The sequence below is a fragment of the Pongo pygmaeus genome, chromosome 14, assembly GCF_028885625.2.
Source record: "Pongo pygmaeus isolate AG05252 chromosome 14, NHGRI_mPonPyg2-v2.0_pri, whole genome shotgun sequence".
Taxonomy (NCBI): Eukaryota; Metazoa; Chordata; class Mammalia; order Primates; family Hominidae; genus Pongo; species Pongo pygmaeus.
In genome coordinates this window covers 53,778,541-53,798,763 of record NC_072387.2, presented here as the reverse complement: position 1 = coordinate 53,798,763, position 20,223 = coordinate 53,778,541, and the positions used below count along the sequence as shown (strand labels likewise).

General features: G+C 38.9%; 1 protein-coding gene across 3 annotated transcripts in view; it reads right to left on the bottom strand.

Moving 5' to 3' along the window:
• Positions 1–20,223, bottom strand: part of GTF2F2 (general transcription factor IIF subunit 2) — a 239,318-nt gene that overhangs the window by 19,635 nt on the left and 199,460 nt on the right. For all 3 annotated transcript variants that reach the window (XM_054446661.1, XM_054446658.1, XM_054446660.1), the window contains one exon: positions 11,646–11,745. In XM_054446661.1, coding sequence (XP_054302636.1) covers positions 11,646–11,745 — 100 coding nt within the window. The remainder of the gene's footprint in view (positions 1–11,645; positions 11,746–20,223) is intronic.

Here is a 20,223-nt window from a genome sequence, read left to right as displayed (position 1 = left end):
TGGGTGGATCATTTGAGGTCAGGAGTTCAAGACCAGCACGGCCAAGTCACTGCTAAAAATACAAAAAAATTAGCTGGGCGTGGTGGCACACACCTGTATTCCCAGCTACTAGGGAGGCTGAGGCAGCAGAATTGCTTGAAGCCAGGAGACAGAGGTTGCAGTGAGCCAAGATCGTGCCACTACACTCCAGTCTCAGCAACAGAGTGACTCTGTCTCAAAAAAAAAAAAAATTCTTGGTTTAGATGTTTCAATCTCAAATTGAAGTTAATATTGGTGCTTTCTCTTTAAAATCAGAAAAACAGACTAAAAATATATGCTTATCTTTCTGTGTTAACATGTATATCACTGGTTCAGTTCCTGGGGGCACTGCAGCCTACCTCTACATTTGCCTAGTGAACAAAAACTGTTTTTTTTTTTTTTTTCCTGCCCAAAGTATTTGTTAATTGTTTACTTATCAAGACGAACTCTTTCTCAGCCTAGACATTCATGTTTCATAGTTCACGAACACAAGTCAGTGATGAACTTCCATGTGATTCAATCCAAGCAAATTCTTTATATTCCCAAACCACTTTGCACTCTGAAAGATACCAGCCTTCCTCATCTCCTCAATATCTTTCATGGAATCCTAATTTCGGAAGAAATCTGCATATGCCTTATTTCTTGGTTCAGCACAGCAAACTTACAGAGAGCTGCAACCCCCAGGGATGCAATGAATGCTCCAACAACATAAAACCTCAGATGCATGGCGTTTGGTTTCATCAAACCACTGGAAACCATGGTAGTTATTGTCCCTGACAGGCATATGTCAATCTTAAGTAATGAGATTCAGAAAATAAAATTAACTATATAGTTTATTCGAGCCCAAAGCTTGAGGATAGCCACCTGGAAGCACAGTTTCAAGGTACCCTGACTATACAATCTGTAGTAAACAAAAACTCTTAAAAAATGTAGTCTGTAAGCCGGGTGCGGTGGCTCACACCCATAATCCCAGCACTTGGGGAGGCCAAGGCGGGAAGATCACGAGGTCAGGAGATCGAGACCATCCTGGCTAACGTGGTGAAATCCCGTCTCTACTAAAAATACAAAAGATTAGCCGGGTATGGTGGCAGGCGCCTGTAGTCTCAGCTACTCGAGAGGCTGAGGCAGGAGAATGGTGTGAACCTGGGAGGCGGAGCTTGCAGTGAGCTGAGATCGCGCCACTGCACTCCAGCCTGGGTGACAGAGTGAGACTCCGTCTCAAAAAAAAAAAATTTAGTCTGAAAACCCAGACATACAAAATAATGATAGCAAGAACAAAACAGAAACATTCCTCACTAGAGAAATTTAAGTACTTTAAATTTAATCCTACATTTATTTAAATTTATTTAAAAATAAAAACAGAACATCTCTTTAATGTACTCAGGGACTGTATAACTATGGGATAATTTATAGAAGATTGTTTTAAAACAAAATTTATGGCCACACATGGTGGCTCACACCTGTAATCCCAGTGCTCTGGGAGGCCAAGGTGGGAGGATCACTTGAGACCAAGAGTTTGAGACCAGTCTGGGCAATAAAGTGAGACCCATCTCTACAAAATTAGCCATGAACGAGCCTGTAGTCCCAGCCACTCAGGAGGCTAAGGCAGGAGGATTACTTGAGCCCAAGAAGTTGAGGCTGCAGTGAGCTATGATCATGCCACTCATGCACTCTAGCCTAGGCAACAGAGTGAGATTCTAAGACAATAAATAAATAAATAACAAAATAAAGATTAGGCCGGGCGCAGTGGCTCACACCTGTTATCTCAGCACTTTGGGAGGCTGGGGTGGGTGGATCGCTTGAGCTTAGGAGTTCAAGACCAGCCTGGGCAACATGGCAAAACCCAGCCTCTACAAAAATTACAAAAATTAGCTGGGCGTGGTGGTACTCACCTATAGTCCCAGCTCCTTGGGAGGCTGAGGTGGGAGGGTCACTTGAGCCCAGGAGGCAGGGGCTGCAGTGAGCTGAGAATACACCAATGCACTCCAGCCTGGGCAACGGAGTGAGACACCGTCTCAAAAATAAATTAAAGATTTAACCAATACTGTACTACAAAAATATTATTGTTTTATTTTAATTAGTTAACTAATTTTAGAGATGGGATCTCATTCTGTCGCTCAGACTAGAGTGCAGTGGTGTGATCATAGCTCATTGCAGTCTCAACCTCCTGGGATCAAATTATTCTCCTACCTCAGCCTCCCAAGTAGCTGGAACTACAGGGGCATGACACCATACCCACGCAATTTTTAAAATTTTTTTGAAGAGATAGGGTCTGGCTATACTGCTGAGGTTGGTCTCAAACTCCTGGCCTCAAGTGATCTTCTAACCTTGACATCCTAAAGTGCTGGAATTACAGGCATGAGCCACTGCACCCAGCCAGTTAAATTTTTTTTTTTTTTGATAATGTCTAAGACAGGCTCATAATCCAAATTCTGCTCTGTGGTATCAGATAAGTAGTTCCAGTGTATGTGTAATTATCGAAGGGGATTTAAATAATTTCCATGGCCATTAAGTTATTAATAACTTATAGTTAGGACAAAACCAAGGTCACTGAGGTAATTTTTTAAAACTAAACAGTGCAGAAATGGTAATCTTAATACCATATTCACAACTTGACACTACGAATAAAATTAACTGTACAAATAAACTACCAATGATATGAACTATTCTATTTAGGAGAAAATTACAGTTTTGAGATAATGTTATTTCTTCTCTTTTTAGCTCTTTGCCTTTTGGGCATTCTGTTTCTCAGTGGAGCTCAGGCACTGTAAGGAAATGATATTAAAGCAGTCAGATATCTAACTTGTTGGCAGCCACTACAAATCTTAGTAAGACTGGAGTAGAAACAGCTTTTATATTGTGTGAATTTTAATTACCAATCTTCTATCCAATGATCACAGATCACTGCGCAACTGACTATATAGAAATAAATGTCAATTCAGAAAGTACTTTAGTCTTCAGTTACAAATTTTTACCAAAAAATCCATCATATACAATTAATTTTCACAACAGAGCACAAATTATTCTTTTTTTTGGTTTTTTTTTTGAGATGGAATCTTGCTGTGTCGCCCAGGCTGGAGTACAGTGATGCTATCTCGGCTCACTGCAACCTCCGCCTTCCGGGTTCAAGTGATTCTCCTGCCTCAGCCTCCCGAGTAGCTGGGACTACAGGCGCGTGCCACCACACCCAGCTAATTTTTTGTATTTTTAGTAGAGAAAGGGTTTCACCGTGTTAGCCAGGATGGTCCTGATCTCCTGATCTCATGATCTGCCCACTGCGGCTTCCCAAAGTGCTGGGATTATTGGCTTGAGCCACTGCACCCGGCCCCCAAACCTTTTTTTTTTTTGAGATGGGGTCTCACTCTATTGCTTAGGCTGGAGTGCAGTGGCGCAATCTCACCTCACTGCAGCCTCCGTCTCCCGTGTTCAAGTGATTCTCCTGCCACAGCCTCTTGAATAGCTGAGATTACAGGCGTGTGCAACCATGCCTGGCTAATTTTTGTATTTTTATTAGAGACAGGGTTTCACCACGTTGGCCAGGCTGGTCTCGAACTCCAGGAACTACAGGGGCATACCACCATACTCAGCCAATTTTTAAATTTTTTTTGAAGAGATAGGTCTGGCTATACTGCCCAGGCTGGTCTCAAACTCAAGGCTGGTCTCAAACTCAAGTGATCCACCTGCCTCAGCCTCCGAAAGTGCTGGGATTACAGGCGTGAGCCACCACGCCCAGCCTATTCTTGACTAAAATGCAACCAAATGTTGAAAATCCTTTGTGGATGTGGTATATATATGTTCAACCATCATTACTGAAACTGTAATCATTGACTAAAATTATAAATGCCATCCACTACCAATTAAAATTTATAATACAGACATCTATAAACTTCTAGATTACTGTTTGCAGAAATACTTTGTTTTGTCAAGGCAGTCTTTGTAAAGGCTTTTAACTTTTGAAGTGGGCATGACAGCTTTGAATATCACGGTTCTGCATGTTAAATCCTTATGAGATATTATTCCCCCTCCCCTCAACTAATGCTTCTATTAGTCTATTTCTTTAGAATTGGGCAGTCCTTTGTGTGCAAATTCAAATGGACAAAGCATGTAGTATACTTATACTATATATTATAACAGGCAAACATTACTGAAAAACCCTCATGATATAGTCCTACAAACATCCTTTTTATTTAGGAAAATTCAAATTTATGCATAGAACTTTAAAAGATCAACCACTCAAACCCCAAATCTTAGTTCTGCAGACTAACACAGTCGGCTGCCACACTGAAGGAAATAGAGCATATATGCATAAAAATGAATTTCCTTTCTAGTTCCTGGGGGTTTACCTCAACAACCAGTTTACTAAGTAAGCTTTTCTCTCTATTACCCATCTGAACACAGTTAAGGTTTTCGAGTTCTTTCTGGCCAAGAGCTTTTACCAGAAATAAGAAAAAAAAAAAAAAATGAGAGAGAGAAAACTTATTTTTTCAAACTGTGGGGCAGAAATTCTAACAAAAATAATAAATATTAATTCTTTTTAAAAGTTCTAGGTTTGGCTGGGCATGGTGGCTCACGCCTGTAATCCCAACACTTTGGGAGGCCGAGATGGGCGGATCACGAGGTCAGGAGATCAAGACCATCCTGGCTAACATGGTGAAACCCCATTTCTACTAAAAATACAAAAAAATTGGCAGGGCGTGGTGGTGGGAGCCTGTAGTCCCAGCTACTTGGGAGGCTGAAGCAGGAAAATGGCATGAATCCGGGAGGTGGAGCTTGCAGTGAGCCGAGATTGTGCCACTGCACTCCAGCCTGGGCAACAGGGCGAGACTCCGTCTCACACACACACACACACACAAAAAGTTCTAGGTGTGCTAGAAAGAGGTTTCCTTCTAAGTACCATTACTGAACACCCCACGCTCAACAGGAGATGGCAGAACTATAAAAAATTATCACCTCTTTGGTTCAGTGGCTGCATACTAGAATTACCCAAGAAGCTTAAAAACTTAAGATGGCTGGCCTCCCCATTAGATTAACCAAATCAGTTTTCTGAGGGTATTTTTCTGTTTTTTTTTTTTTTTTGAGATGGAGTTTCGTTCTTATTGCCCAGACTGGAGTGCAGTGGCACGACCTTGGCTCACTGCAACCTCTGCCTCCCGGGTTCAAGCAATACTCCTGCCTCAGCCTCCCAAGCAGCTGGGATTACAGGCATGTGCCACAATACCCAGCTAATTTTGTATTTTTAGTAGAGACGGGGTTTTACCAGGTTGGTCAGGCTGGTCTCGAACTTCTGACCTCAGGTAATCCACCTGCCTCGGCCTCCCAAAGTGCTGGGATTACAGGTGTGAGCCACCGCACCCGGCCTATTTTTCTTCTTTAAAAGCTTCCCACACCAGCATGGCACATGTATACATATGTAACTAACCTGCACATTGTGCACATGTACCCTAAAACTTATAATAATAATAAAAAATTAAAAATAAATAAATAAATAAAAATAAAAGCTTCCCAGGTGATTTTAGTATACAGCAACACCAAAAACAAATGTCTAGACAACAGAGGACATGATTCCTTATGAGAAGAAAAGGAATTCCTTATGAGAAAGTTTATAAGAGGCCATGAAATGCATAAAAGAATGCTATGAAATTTACATAGGCTAGATACGATGTTCACAAAGTCAACCAGAACACACATACAGAGTCACCCTTACTTGGATTCAAAGTTGGAGGGAGTTACGCATCAGCTGACTCTATACTTTGATTATACACCTTTGTGAGTAAAAAATTTAAAGCATGAACTATGCATATATCTCTTTATAAACTGGACAAACGTACTACTGTATTTATAAATAGATATAAGCATACACAAGATAAAAAATTTTAAAGGGATGAAAGAATATACATAATTTTAAGAGTAAGTTTTGTCAAAACTACAAAATACCTTTTCGTTTTGCTCTCAAAATACAGTGATTTGTCTTCATGTTCTGTATGCTTAGTTTTTAAATACATTGCACATCGTGATAGCTTTGTATCAGCAATAGCTAAGCTAATATAACAAGGTACAACACTCACAAAGGTCAAGGGCCACTTTGCCAGTTATTTTGCAACAAGTCTTCAACTCTAGCCTTGGTGGTAAAGGCAGGGCGGCAAGAGGTCTGCAGGCTACATTTCCAAGATTCCCTTGCTAGCGGGTTTCCAGCTGGGGTTCTGCCAATAGGAGAATGAAAGTGGGAGGGAGGCAGATTTTTCTTCTTTTTTTTTGTATTGCAGGAGCACCTCCCCAGCAGCTTCCTGATCTCTTCTCCCTTTTGCAACTCCAGCCCATCCATTTGGTATTCCTAAATCATTTGTAACCAACTCCCTACATTACATTCTTTTCTGCTTGGAATATCTAGAGTTGTTTTTGATTCCACCATACACACTAACTGAGTCATCATTAAAGACAGGGCATGACAAGCCATATTTAAAATGATACTGATAATTTCCTTTTTGGAAGGGCCAAGTTCTTTTCAGATCTGAATACGTCATCACTATTTGTCACCTCAAAGATTGACTGATAAACCATTTTTAGAAGCAAGAGATGTTCAGTTTTTTCACTTTCTTGTTCACATATGCTTGGTTTATTAGTATTATCTCTAATTGACAGTTTCTCTGCAGAAATCATTTGTTGAGACTGAGTTTAGTTAATAATAGATACTATAATCTGTAAATCTCTGAATTGAGCACCAATGCTAAAAAGCTGAAAGCAAATGAAAACATGAAGGCACAACGCTGAACCCCTCTGTCCTGTCCCATTTCCGCTCTTCTGCTGAAAAATGACCGACTAGCACAGGGGCTGCAAAAAGATGCCAGGGTCAATCTACATAGTATTTCTAAAGCTCAGTTTCTTTCCTTTATTAGGTGCCAAACAAGATAAATATAAGTTTTATAATAATATAAATATAATAACTTTCCCCCCCACCCAGTGGGCCCTCTTATAAACCATACTTTGACATCTCCGTTATTTCCCAATGTCTGCTTTCACTACTTCAAAAAATGGGGGAAATTTGATGTTCAAATGTTTGTAAATGCAGGATTAAACAAATTCCTAAAGCTTCCTAATCTTGAGTATATTAAAGTGAAGTGTCAATTTAAGAGGAGGATATAATCAGAAACTACAAGTTTTTTAAACACAGAATCCTTTTTACATGACCTTCTCACCTAGTTAATGTTACAAAAAATTTACTGTGGAAAATGCTGACCTATGTGAACTGATTCAAGTTTCAGATACTTAATGAAGATTTAAGGTATAGGAAATGCCACTTAGGGAAAAAAAACCTGACATGTCATATCCTAGTAAGAAGATGGTTTTCAGGGGTGCGATTTCAATGGAGTATTCTAAGAGATAAAAATAATCATATAATTCTTTTTGGCCCAGTAGATGGTTTCTGAATGACAAGTATGATAGACATTATACCCAGATAGTTTGTGAACTAAAAAGATAAATCTGAATTTAATTCTTAGAATAGCTCCAAGAACAAAATTGAATATTTTCTGTATATATATACAGGTAAATTCATCTATTTGCCATAGGTGGGTGAAAAAGCTGTGGGTAAATGCAAGGTAGTTTCTTTCTGACCAAATGTAGGAACATTGTTTTTCAAATACATATGCAATTTCCCAGTCCCTCTTTCACTTTTTTGTACAAATTTTTATTTTTATTTTTATTCTGAAAATTGCATTCAAAGAAGCTCAACTGTTAGAATGAAACACTGAGCTTCATGTTTATATAACTTTATCTGGCAAGACTTTCAAAACATTTCAACATTATATCAAGTTAAAATTTTTTATTAAAAGTCATTATGTTTCCTCTAAATCATTCTTGCTGACCTGTGTTCGTTTATGTTTCTCAATCTTTTAAAAGTCAATGTCCTCTTCTAATAAATAACAAAAATGTTATACTCTTTCTATAGTTGGTATTACACTACAATACTGAATATGTTTTTTAAAGCTATGCAGGTGCCTATCCTGGTTTACTCCCAAAAGAAATAATGATTAAACATTCAAATGCAATGTGGTAGATTATAGTCAATCTTTGTTTGTATGTAAAAATCTTAATAAAAGATTCATTACTATAATAACTCATTTTCACTATGACAACCTTAACAAAGGTTGATATCTTGAACTAAAATGTCACTTAATGTTAATTATCTTTATAGAGGGTGCTATAGCTTTATATACTAAGGAGTTCAGAATACAACATGTTTGTACTTACTTTATTCACTAGGGTTATGTATCTAAGACACGAAGTGGATATTTAAAAAGTACTTGTTTAAAGAAGGTAAATCTTAGACAATCAGTAGGGTACTATCATGGCTTTCTTCCCTGGCTTTCTTTCCTTTCCAATCTTCCCCTTCCCAACATAACTTTATTGCTTACCAACAATTCAGGCAATACGTGCTCACTGTGACAATTTCAACAATTGGAAAAGATTTTATAAAAAAGAAAATTAGGATAAAATCACTGTAGATCCTACCATCCAAAAATAATGACTTAAAATATTTATTTAATGAATCCTCAATTTGGGACACTTTTTTCCAATCTTTTCCTATCTTAAATAATAGAGAGAAACATTACTGTATATATATCATTGAGCACTGGTCTCACTATAATAAATTCCTAGACACAAAACTGCTAGGTCAAAGGATATATCCTTTTATAGTGCATTTGACATAAATTACCAAACTTCCCTCCAGAAAGGTAATAACTCTTACAGCCTATGAAAGTGCGGTCTTTCTTATACCCACTGTAATAAAAACATACACAAGGGTAGAAACCACAGAGAAGCCTGGCCCATAAAAGGATAAAAAAGCTGAGTCAGGAGCTACAGGAGCAGCACACCAATGAGGAAGAAAGGCAAAAAACAACTAAGATCTATACTGTTTTACAAAGTAGAATAGAATCTCTACACGTAGCTCCAGAAAACTGTACGTATTCCCATCCAAGAGTAGAAAAGACTACAATGGAAGAGGACAAAGACGTGGACTTTAATCTATTTATCTAAGTCAGAAGACAACAGAAAAATACCTCTTTTGGATCATCTGAAACCTTACCTGTCCTTTTCTTTAGTTTACTTTCCTCCTAAAGCATAACCAGAGGCTGTAAAATCAAAGCTTGGCTGGATGCAGTTGAACTTTTACCTGGTTTGTTTAACTCACATAGCGTAGCAATTTCAAAATGTGAATGTATTTATATGGGTCATGTGCACTCCAGTTCACACAGTCTCTAACACTGACTTTCTTAAATTTCATTGTTCCACTCATTTAAGATATCTACTTAGCCCTAGTGACATTTGCTACTTTCATATAAAATAACCATTCAAATATCATAAAGTAGTAGTTTGGTAGATGCTATCCTGTGTCACTTAATAAATGTTGATACTAAAGGTTAGTCTTTTTTTTTTTTTTTTTTGAGACAAAGTCTCACTCTTGTCCCCCAGGCTGGAGTGCCATGGTGTGATCTCCGCTCACTGCAACTTCTGCCTCCTGGGTTCAGGCGATTCTCCTGCCTCAGCCTCCCGAGTGGCTGGAATTAAAGGTGCCTGCCACCACTCCTGGCTAATTTTTGTATTTTTAGTAGAGATGGGGTTTCACCATGTTGGCCAGGCTGGTCTTGAACTCCTGACCTCAGGTGATCCACCTGCCTTGGCCTCTCAAAGTGCTGGGATTACAGGCGTGAGCCACTGCGCCCCGCCAAGGCTAGTCTTAAAGAAAATTTTCTTCCTAAACTCAGTATCAAAGGTAATCTTAAACAACGAAGTGGGATACAAAATCCCAACTGTTAATTGCTATTTGACTTAACTTGGGTATTTTATTTTCAGGAAACCATCACACTTATTACATTACAGATATTTCAAAACCCAAAACCCTTAGCTCTTTTAGCAACTGCTAATCACCAGCAGCAACATAAACAGTGGTTAGCAGTAGGGCTCCTAAGCTAGACTACCTGAGTTCAACACCTGGATTGATAAATTACTGGCTGCACCACCTCAGGTAAGCCAGTCTCTCTGCCTATTACCTTATCTGTTGTAGTTTCTTCATAGGGTTGGTATGAAGATTAAGTGTCATTACTTACGAAGCACGCAGACCAATACCGGGCACAAAGTATACATAATATGTATGCAATAAATGTGTATATTGTATAATACATATAGTACATATAAGATACACAACAATAAAAAATGTCTTGAAATATAAATATACAATACTTTCCCCTTATTGGCAGGAGATACGTTGCAAGACACCTCCCTGCCCCACTTGGTGCCTGAAATTGTGGATAGTACCAAACTCTATATATTATGGTTTTTCCTATACATACATATCTATGATAAAGTTTAATTTATAAATTAGGCACAGTAAGAGATTAACAAAAATAACCCATAATAAAATAGAATAACCATAACAATATACAGTAATAAGAGCCTGTGAATGTGGTCTCTCTCTCTCTCACTCTCTCAAAATATCTTGGTGTTCTGTACTCACTCTTCTTTTTTTTTTTTTTTTTTTTTTTGAGACAGTCTCGCTCTGTCACCCAGGTTGGAGTGCAGTGGCGTGATCTCGGCTCACTGCAAGCTCTGCCTCCCATTCTCCTGCCTCAGCCTCCCCAGCAGCTGGGACTACAGGCACACGCCGCCACGCCCGGCTAATTTTTGTATTTTTAGTAGAGACCGGGTTCACTGTGTTAGCCAGGATGGTCTCGATCTCCTGACCTTGTGATCCGCCTGCCTCTCGGCCTCCCAAAGTGCTGGGATTACAGGCATGAGCCACCGCGCCCAGCCTCTTCTTTCTTTTTATCATGTGTCGATAGATCTGTTAACCAAGAGGGCTACTAAGTGACTAATGGGTGGGTAGCATATACAATGTGGATATAATGGACAAAGGAATGACTCACATCATGGATGGGATGCAGCAAGATGGTGCTAGGTTTCATCATACTACTCAGAAGGTTGCACAACTTACAACTTTTGAATTGTTTATATCTGGAATTTTCCATTCAATATTTTTGACTGTAGTTGACTGTGGGTCACTGAAACTGCATAAAGTTTTGAAACCGTGGACAAGGGAGTACTACTGTACAGATGGTCCTCACTTTGCATGGTAGTATGAGACATTTAAAATGCCTATGAAAGCTGAAACCAGGCAAAGTGATCTTAATAATCAATGAGAAAAATTACCGCTGTTCCATGACCTTTAAAATTTCTTGTTAACACATTAAAAACTTTCTTATGGTTCATCACAAAGGTATAGAATAATTTTTAAAAATAGTAAAACTAATATTTAGTTAGTACACTGTAATTTAAAACATCAGCAACATTGAGAATTGAAGGGTTTTACTTCTTTGTAAAAATTTATCAAGGGTAGTTTAAACAGTGGTTGCCTTCTTTTTGTCATGATATAACTTGCAATGTAGAGTGAATATCTTTTCTATACTTTTAGCAAATTGTCATATTCCTTACTAAGTCCAGATCAGGTACTGTAATTCAAGCACCTGATGGCAAGGTGCGTAAATTCTCAGGTTCTTTGGAAACCTAAGACTCTACGATACAGAAAAGAATGAAGATATAAAAGAATGAAAAGAGACAAGCAGAAGACTTACATTGTATTGATGATTAGCAACAGGTTTGTAATTGGTTGTTACAACTTTGTCCAGCTGTTGTGACAGCCTCACAGGTTTGGAAGACTCTTCTATTTGCAATCTGAAAAAAATATATAAGGCATTATTAACACTCTTGTTTAGCAGAGTGAAATATGAAGAGTTATTATTTCTATAATTCTTATTCAGTGAAAACTAATATATAAAAAGGTAACCTCAGAGGATACACTAGCCTTAATACTTTAAAAATGCACTGAATATACGTGACTATAATGCAGAAACCAGTACACAAGCTAAATATACAAACTAACTCATTATAATGCCACAATGTACTTTTCACCCGCTTATTATATAGGCAAATCTTAACCACTAAAACCAAGAAGCTAATCAGCCTTAAATTTCTGGGGAAAAAAAATCTTCATGTAAAAATAAATCATCTTAAATTACATGTTCTAAAATCAATCAAGTTATTAATTCAAAATGTCTACTCAGCTGATAAAAGATAAAGGTAAATAAAGAGAGAATACATCAACACTCAAGGTTTACTGAACAGCACAGAGAGAGAACATTTCTATCATCACAGAAACCTCTATTAGACAGCACTGCTCTAGAACTACTGCAGGACACCATCTAAACTGATCCTGTCTCTACAAAAAATTAAGAAAAAAATATTAGCCAGGCACAGTGCCTGTAGTCCTAGCTACTCAGAAGGCTGAGGTGGTAGGATCACTTGAGCCTGGGAGGTCGAGGCCACAGTGAGTTGTGATTGCGCCACTGTACTCCAGCCTGGGCAACGGAGTGAGACCATGTCTCAGAAAATAAAATATAACTCAAAACACTGCTTTTGAAAATATATGCCACCATGTATAGTATATTATAAAACATAATAGTTGACTAGTACATGTATATTTAAGTAGCAATCTTAGGATATTTTGTTTTATATTAAGTATAGCAAGACTCATAATCATTTACTTATTTAGAAAATTAATTCACTTGGTATATCAGCACAGTAAATTTAAAAAACTGTTTTAAGGAAGGAAAAGTACAGCTTTCTAAGCCAACTATTTTTAATGATGCAAAAGTTATCATCTGTACCTTTTAAATTCATCAGCAAGATATCAAAATATAAGATTGTAATTTTTTAAGAAAATTGCCTAACATATCTAGTTAGATTACAATTGAAGAGTAAGTGTAAAACATAAGCATTTTTGGACAAAAGCTTATGTTTATTATTTACAGATCCTCACTGAGAAACTACTCAAGAATTTATTTCAGTAAGAAGGAAAATGAATCCAATAGGAAGCAGTGAGATGCAATGGTTACAGCAAAAAAATTGAAAACCATGTTAGAAAATTGCCTTTAATTAAAAAAAAAAAAGGCAGTTTTTTAAAAATGGTGAAACTAACATGAAAGATTGGGAAGAAAGAGATCAGACTGGATGCATTTTAAGTTTGTTTTCTAAATGTTCCACGATAAGTATTTATTACTTTTATAACCTGAAGAAGTACACTTTCTTAAAAAGAGAAGAAATACTATAATTTCTTGGATGGTTCATTTGAAAACCACAAAAATGCTGGCTATTCAAAAATAATACGAGTTTAACATTATGTATTATTTTATTTGAATGGGACTTTAAATTCTTTGGTTCAATAAAATAGAAATTAAAAACAATTTCCATTTTAAATTCCTTCAAAAGCAGAATTAAGTATAAAAGGTGTTTGTATAATGTTCCTATTATATTACTTCTGCTTATTTTCAGGTATATACTATCAAATTTCCGAGAAGAGATAAGATATCTACCAATTGCCTTTTCAATTTGAAATCTAAAAATGCCATAGGTTTTGTTTTTACCAAGATCCCCAAATTCAGTATACTTATTTCTGTATGGAAATGTAAATATTTAAATTTTTCCAGTTACATATAAATCCATACTAACCCTTTAAATATACAAGATTATTTACTTTATAAAGCACAAAAAGTTCTCTGGAAGTGTCTTTAGAAACTTACTGGATATGTAACCATAAATAATACTTACAATTATACTTTGCTTTTTATGTGCCACATAGAGTTTCTATGAACATGGATTAAATTTTCTTGCTAAGACTGAGAAATCAACTAGCTAGAGTCTAGAAGGGAGATGTGCAACCCAAGGATGGATTTAGATTAATGATTCTTTGATGGCCTCTTACTATTCTCGGGGTGCAGCACAAGTTCCTTCATAGGACTTTAAGACTCTTTGGGATCTAGTCCCTGCGTATCTCTCCAGTTCTCTCTACCATTCTCCCGTATCTGCCTCTGGCTGCAGCTGTGCCACAGCCAGACTCTGGAAGGAGCCTCTTGCTGTCAATCATCCAGCAAGTGTTTACTGGGTACCCACTTCTGCCAGAAACTGGGTTAGAGGCTGGAGACACAGCAGTAAAGACTTGCTCTAGTGGAAGACAAGCATTTAATACTATAATTAACTGCAGTACTGAAGATGAACCAGGGTGATGGAGGGATGGTAGGACAACTGACTGCATACTGATAAAAAGAAAAGATTAATCCCAAGGTGTGCATTTTGAGAGTAAACTGGAGCAGAGCTGCTCATGCTTATAAGAGATAAGGCGGGCTGGGTGTGGTGGCTCACACCTGTAATTTGGGAGGTGGAGGCAGGCAGATTACTTGAGGTCAGGAGTTCAAGACCAGCCTGGGCAACACAGTGAAACCCCGTCTCTATTAACAATACAAAAATGAACTGGGCATGGTGGTGCATGCCTGCAATCCCAGCTAGTCAGGAGGCTGAGGCACGAGAATCGCTTGAACCCAGAAAGCGGAGGATGCAGTGAGCCAACATCGTGCCACTGGACTCCAGCCTGGGTGACAGAGAGAGACTGTCTCAAAAAAAAAAAAAAAAAAAAAAAAGAGATAAGGCAAAAAGATTACGTGGAAATGATTCCTCCAAGGAAAGTCAAAGCTTCTAAGAGATAAACCTTTAGAGAGAGAAAAAAGATTGAAGACAGATATGGGAATGTTTACAAAGTGTCAGGACAGCTAAATGTGTTAACTTGGTGGGGGGTGGGAGTGGGTGGGAAACACAACTAAGTGTCAGCCTGTTTCTGAACACACCTGTGTCCTAATCTTAGCCCCCAATCCCCCTCTAATGCAATCAGCTCTCAGGGGTTTGGCCTCTCTAAATAGTAATCTGTTATGTTGCCGCTAAATTATCTTCCCTGTTTCAGCCATCTCCACGATTTGATCTTATGAGACATTCAAGGAAGGAGGCATGCACTAGCTCCTTCCTTCCATATTAAATGATTGTTCCCATTACTTCATCATTCGAAAATTCCTCAGGGTTTCAGTTTGTTTAGTGAAGTGCTTCTTTATAAACGGTAGCTTATTCTGGTCACACTCTTACACTTGAATTTATTTGTAGCCACTGCATCCAGACTCAGGTTTATGTAGCATACTTTCCTTTCAATTTTAATTCTACAATTCTAAAAGCCAATTTCATCACTCATACAGTGTCATGCAGTTTTTACCCTCAAAACAGAGGTTGCAGTGAGCTGAGATCGCGCCATTGCACTCCAGTCTGGGCAACAAGAGCAAAACTCCGTCACAAAAACCAAAAAAAACACCAAACAAAAACAAAAACAAAAAACAAAAAAAAAAAAAACAAAAAAACACAAAAAAAAACTTGGTGCAAATTCAGAATATAAATATATATTCTTCAAATGCCAGGACTAACCATGCCTTCTGGTGTTCCCCATAGACATAGAGAAAGTGCTTGGAAACATACAGTACATCTATAAAATAATTGCTATTCTAGTCATAAATCACACATATCTATTTGTCACAATGTAAGACTATAAAGTATCCAGTAACAAATTTAGTCAAGCTTGAACTAGTATTCATTCCAATGAAATAAAACTCCATTTATTTAAAAAAATCAGGCCAGGCACGGTGGCTCACACCTGTAATCTCAGCACTTTGGGAGGCTGAAGTGGGCGGATCATGAGGTCAGGAGTTCGAGACCAGCCTGGCCAACATGGTGAAACCCTGTCTCTATTAAAAATACAAAAATCAGCCAGGTGTGGTGACACGTGCCTGTAATCACACCTACTCAGGAGGCTGAGGCAGGAGAATCGCTTGAACCCAGGAGGTAGAGGTTGTGGTGAGCTGAGATCTCGCCACTGCACTCATGCCTGGACAACAGAGCGAGACTCCATCTCAAAAACAAATGAACAAACAACAACAACAACAAAAACTGCAATTTTAATTTTAGGTAACTTCAGAATGGTATTCTTGGAAATTCAAGTTGGTGAAGTTTGAAAGTAGTCCCTAAATTATTTGCCTGAGTTATAACATCAAAAACACCAAAATACTTGGGAAAAAAAAAACAAAAAAACAGGATACAGGTGGCCGGGCACAGTGGCTCACGAGGTCAGGAGATCGAGACCATCCTGGCCAACACGGTGAAACCTTGTCTCTACTGAAAATACAAAAAATTAGCCGGGTGTGGTGGCACACACCTGTATTCCCAGCTACTTGGGAGGCTGAGGCAAGAGAATTGCTTGAAACCAGGAGGCGGAGGTTGCAGTGAGCTGAGATCCGGCCACTGCACTCCAGCCTGGGTGACAGAGACTCCATCTCAAAAACAAAACAAACAAACAAACAAAAAAACCAGGTATCTGTCTAACAGAATAGCTTATATTCAGGAAGCTGAATTTAATTTAAGACAGTCTCTCTCTGTCTCCCAGGCTGGAGTGCAGTGGCGTGATACCAGCTCACTGCAACCTCTGCTTCCCAGGTTAAAGCGATTCTTGGGATTACAGGCATGCGCCACCACACCTGGCTAATTTTTATTTTATTTTTTGTATTTTTAATAGAGACAGGGTTTTGCAATGTTGGTCAGGCTGGTCTTGAACTCCTGTCCTCAAGTGATCTGCCCGCCTTAGCCTTCCAAAGAGCTGGGATTACAGGCGTGAGCCGCCGTGCCTAGCCAAGAAGCTTAACATTTTTTTTTTGAGACAGAGTCTTGATCTGTCGCCCAGGCTGGAGTGCAGTGGCGCAATCTCGGCTCACTGCAAGCTCCGCCTCCCGGGTTCACACCATTCTCCTGCCTCATCTTCCTGAGTAGCTGGGAATACAGGGGCCCGCCACCACGCCCGGCTAATTTTTTTGTATTTTTAGTAGAGACGGGGTTTCACTGTGTTAGCCAGGATGGTCTAGAGCTCCTGACCTCGTGATCTGCCCGCCTTGGCCTCCCAAAGTGCTGGGATTACAGGCGTGAGCCACCACGCCCAGCCAATGAAGCTTAATTTAAAAGTGAATTTACACAGAATAAAATCTAGGAAGGCAAGTAGGAAATATACAGGCTGTCGTAAGTATTTTAAATCCTAAGATTAATGAAAAATCAGAGAATTTTTAAGCAAGGAATTAAATTTGTGTTTTAAAAATGTTCCTCTGGCTACTATTTGCAGAATAGAATGGGGCAGAAACGGACATCACTGATTAGGAAAGCTACTGTACCAATCCAGAGGAAAGATAATATTCACTTGGAACAGGGTGATGGTAAAGGAGTGGGACTCAAGTTAAACAAATTTAGGAAATATTTTGAAAATAGATTCAATAGAAAGTGGTGCTTAAGTAAGATAAAGGAGAAATAAAGGCATCAAGAATAACTGGGCTCAAACAATATGATACCACCTTACTCCTGCAAGAACGGCTATAATTTAAAAAATAAAAAAATAGGCCGGGCGCGGTGGCTCACGCCTGTAATCCCAGCACTTTGGGAGGCCAAGGCGGGCAGATCACAAGGTCAGGAGATTGAGACCATCCTGGACAACACGGTGAAACCCCGTCTCTACTAAAAAAAATACAAAAAATTAGCCGGGCGTGGTGGTGGGCGCCTGCAGTCCCAGCTACTCGGGAGGCTGAGGCAGGAGAATGGCGTGAACCCGGGAGGCAGAGCTTGCAGTGAGCTGAGATCTGGCCACTGCATTCCAGCCTGGGAGACAGAGCGAGACTCCGTCTCAAAATAAATAAATAAATAAATAAAATAAATAAATAATAGATGTTGGCGTGGATGTGGTGAAAAGGGAATACTTTTTTATTTTTTTTGAGATGGAGTCTCACTAGTCGCGCAGGCTGGAGTACAGTGGCGCAGTCTGGGCTCACTGCAAGCTCCGCCTCCCAGGTTCACGCCATTCTCCTGCCTCAGCCTCCCCAGTAGCTGGGACTGCAGGCGCCTGCCACCACGCCCGGCTAATTTTTTGTATTTTTAGTAGATACAAAAAAGAGTGGATACAAAAAAGAGTGGACAAACAAAATGTGGTGTGTGTGTGTATATATATATATATATATATATATTTTCACACCATGGAATACTACTCAGCCATAAAAAGGAAGAAAATAATGGCACTTGCAGCAACCTCGGTGGAGTTGGAGACCGTTATTCTAAGTGAAGTATCTCAAAAATGGGAAACCAAACATCGTATGTTCTCACTTGTAAGTGGGAGCTAAACTATGCAAACTCATGAGAATGATACAATGACTTTTGGGGACGTGGTGGTGGGAGAGGTAAGGAAAGGGGGGATGAGGCGTAAAGACTATACATTGGGTACAGTGTACACTATTTGGGTGATGGGTGCATCAAAATCTCACAAATCACCACTAAAGAAATTATCCATGTAACCAAACACCACCTGTTCCTCAAAAACCTACTAAAAATTAAAAAAAAAAATTTTTTTAAAGAATAACTGGGCTCAGATTTCTGGCTTCAGCAACTATAACCTACGCAGGGTAGACAGACTACATCTCTGTAAAACTGTTTCCTATGGGATTCACCACATTTTACTTGAAAATTTGTAAATTATGTGTTCCATTTTCAGATGCAGAAAAATTATTCCAGTTGAAAATAAGAGAAGAAAAATTACCACCTTCTATTTTGAATTCTTAATGTTTTACATGAAGATATCAGTTTCTCTTTCTGTCTCACACTTACATTAAAATAGATACAAACATCTGATGTAGAAAGCTTCAAGAGTAACTCATTTCTCCGGACAAGAAATAAGGACCAGCTGGGCACGGTGGCTCATGCCTGTAATCCCAGCATTTTGGGAGGCCGAATCACTTGAGGTCAGGAGCTCGAGACCAGTCTGGCCAACATGATGAAACTCTGTCTCTACTAAAAATACAAAACATTAGCCAGGCATGGTGGCTCACATCTGTAATCCCAGCTACTCAGGAGGCTGAGGCAGGAGAATCGTTTGAACCCAGGAGGCGGAGGTTGCAGTGAGCCGAGATTGTGCCACTGCACTCCAGCCTGGGCAACAGAGTGAGACTGTCTCAAAAAAAGAGAAAAATAATGACTAACAATGACTATCATTGTATAACCTTGGTCATATAAAATTAAATAGCTTTGTTACTATTATAAGGAAACAGTCAAGATCAACTTCTTTCTTTCTATTATTATTATCTAAAGAGTAAGTTTTCGCTCATATTTTTTCCCATCAAAAAAACAAAACTCAAGGGCTACCTAGCATAGAAATACAACAAGAATAAAATGACAACTGTAACAAAAATAAAACATTTAAAGAACACTTACTATGTGCTGGAAACTGTGGTAAGAACTCTTCCTATATCATCTCAATATCATTTTTTCCTCATAGTAAGCAAAAACAAAACAAAATTGGATTTTTCTCTTTTCAATCTAGGGTTCATGCTATTAATCCTAACTCTATATGGTCCCATAAAAGGCCATATAACAGAATAAAAAAATCTAATAAAAACTTCACGGAACTTAGTTCAAAGTAATTTCTCCTTGACAGTCATCAGCCTCCCTACAACTAATACAATCTATACACACACAGAAAAAGCACATTCTCCTTTACAACACTGAAAAAAAGACTCCTAGTAACTCAGTGTCACTAAGTCACTGGGACATAACCATGGTTCATAATTACCCTTGTCAAAATTACAGTTGGGCCACTGTATATGCATATTGGGTATTTGCAGATTCAACCAACTGTGGATAGAAAATATTTGTTTAAAAAAACAAAAAACTGGCAGGGTGCAGTGGCTCATGCCTGTAATCCCAGCACTTTGGGAGGCCAAGGTGGGCGGATCACTTGAGGTCAGGAGTTTGAGACCAGCCTGGCCAACATGGTGAAACTGTGTGTCTACTAAAAATACAAAAATTAGCCGGGTGTGGTGGCAGCTGCCTGTAATCCCACCTACTCAGGAGGCTGAGGCAGAAGAATCGTTTGAACCCAGGAGGTGGAGGCTGCAGTGAGCCAAGATTGTGCCACTGCACTCCAGCCTGGGTGACAAAGCGAGACTCCGTCTCAAAAAACAAACAAACCCCCCCCCCCCCAAAAAAAAACAATAAAACAAAATGGATTGAAAAAAAAAAAACAGTATAACCACTACTTACACAGCATTTACATTGTGTTAGGTATTGTAAGTAATCAAGAGATGATTTAACATATCGGTTCCCCAACCTTTTTGGCACCAGGGACTGGTTTTGTGGAAGACAATTTTTTCACCAACAGCGTGGAGGGTGTGGCAGATGAAACTGTTCCATCCCAGATCATCAGGCATT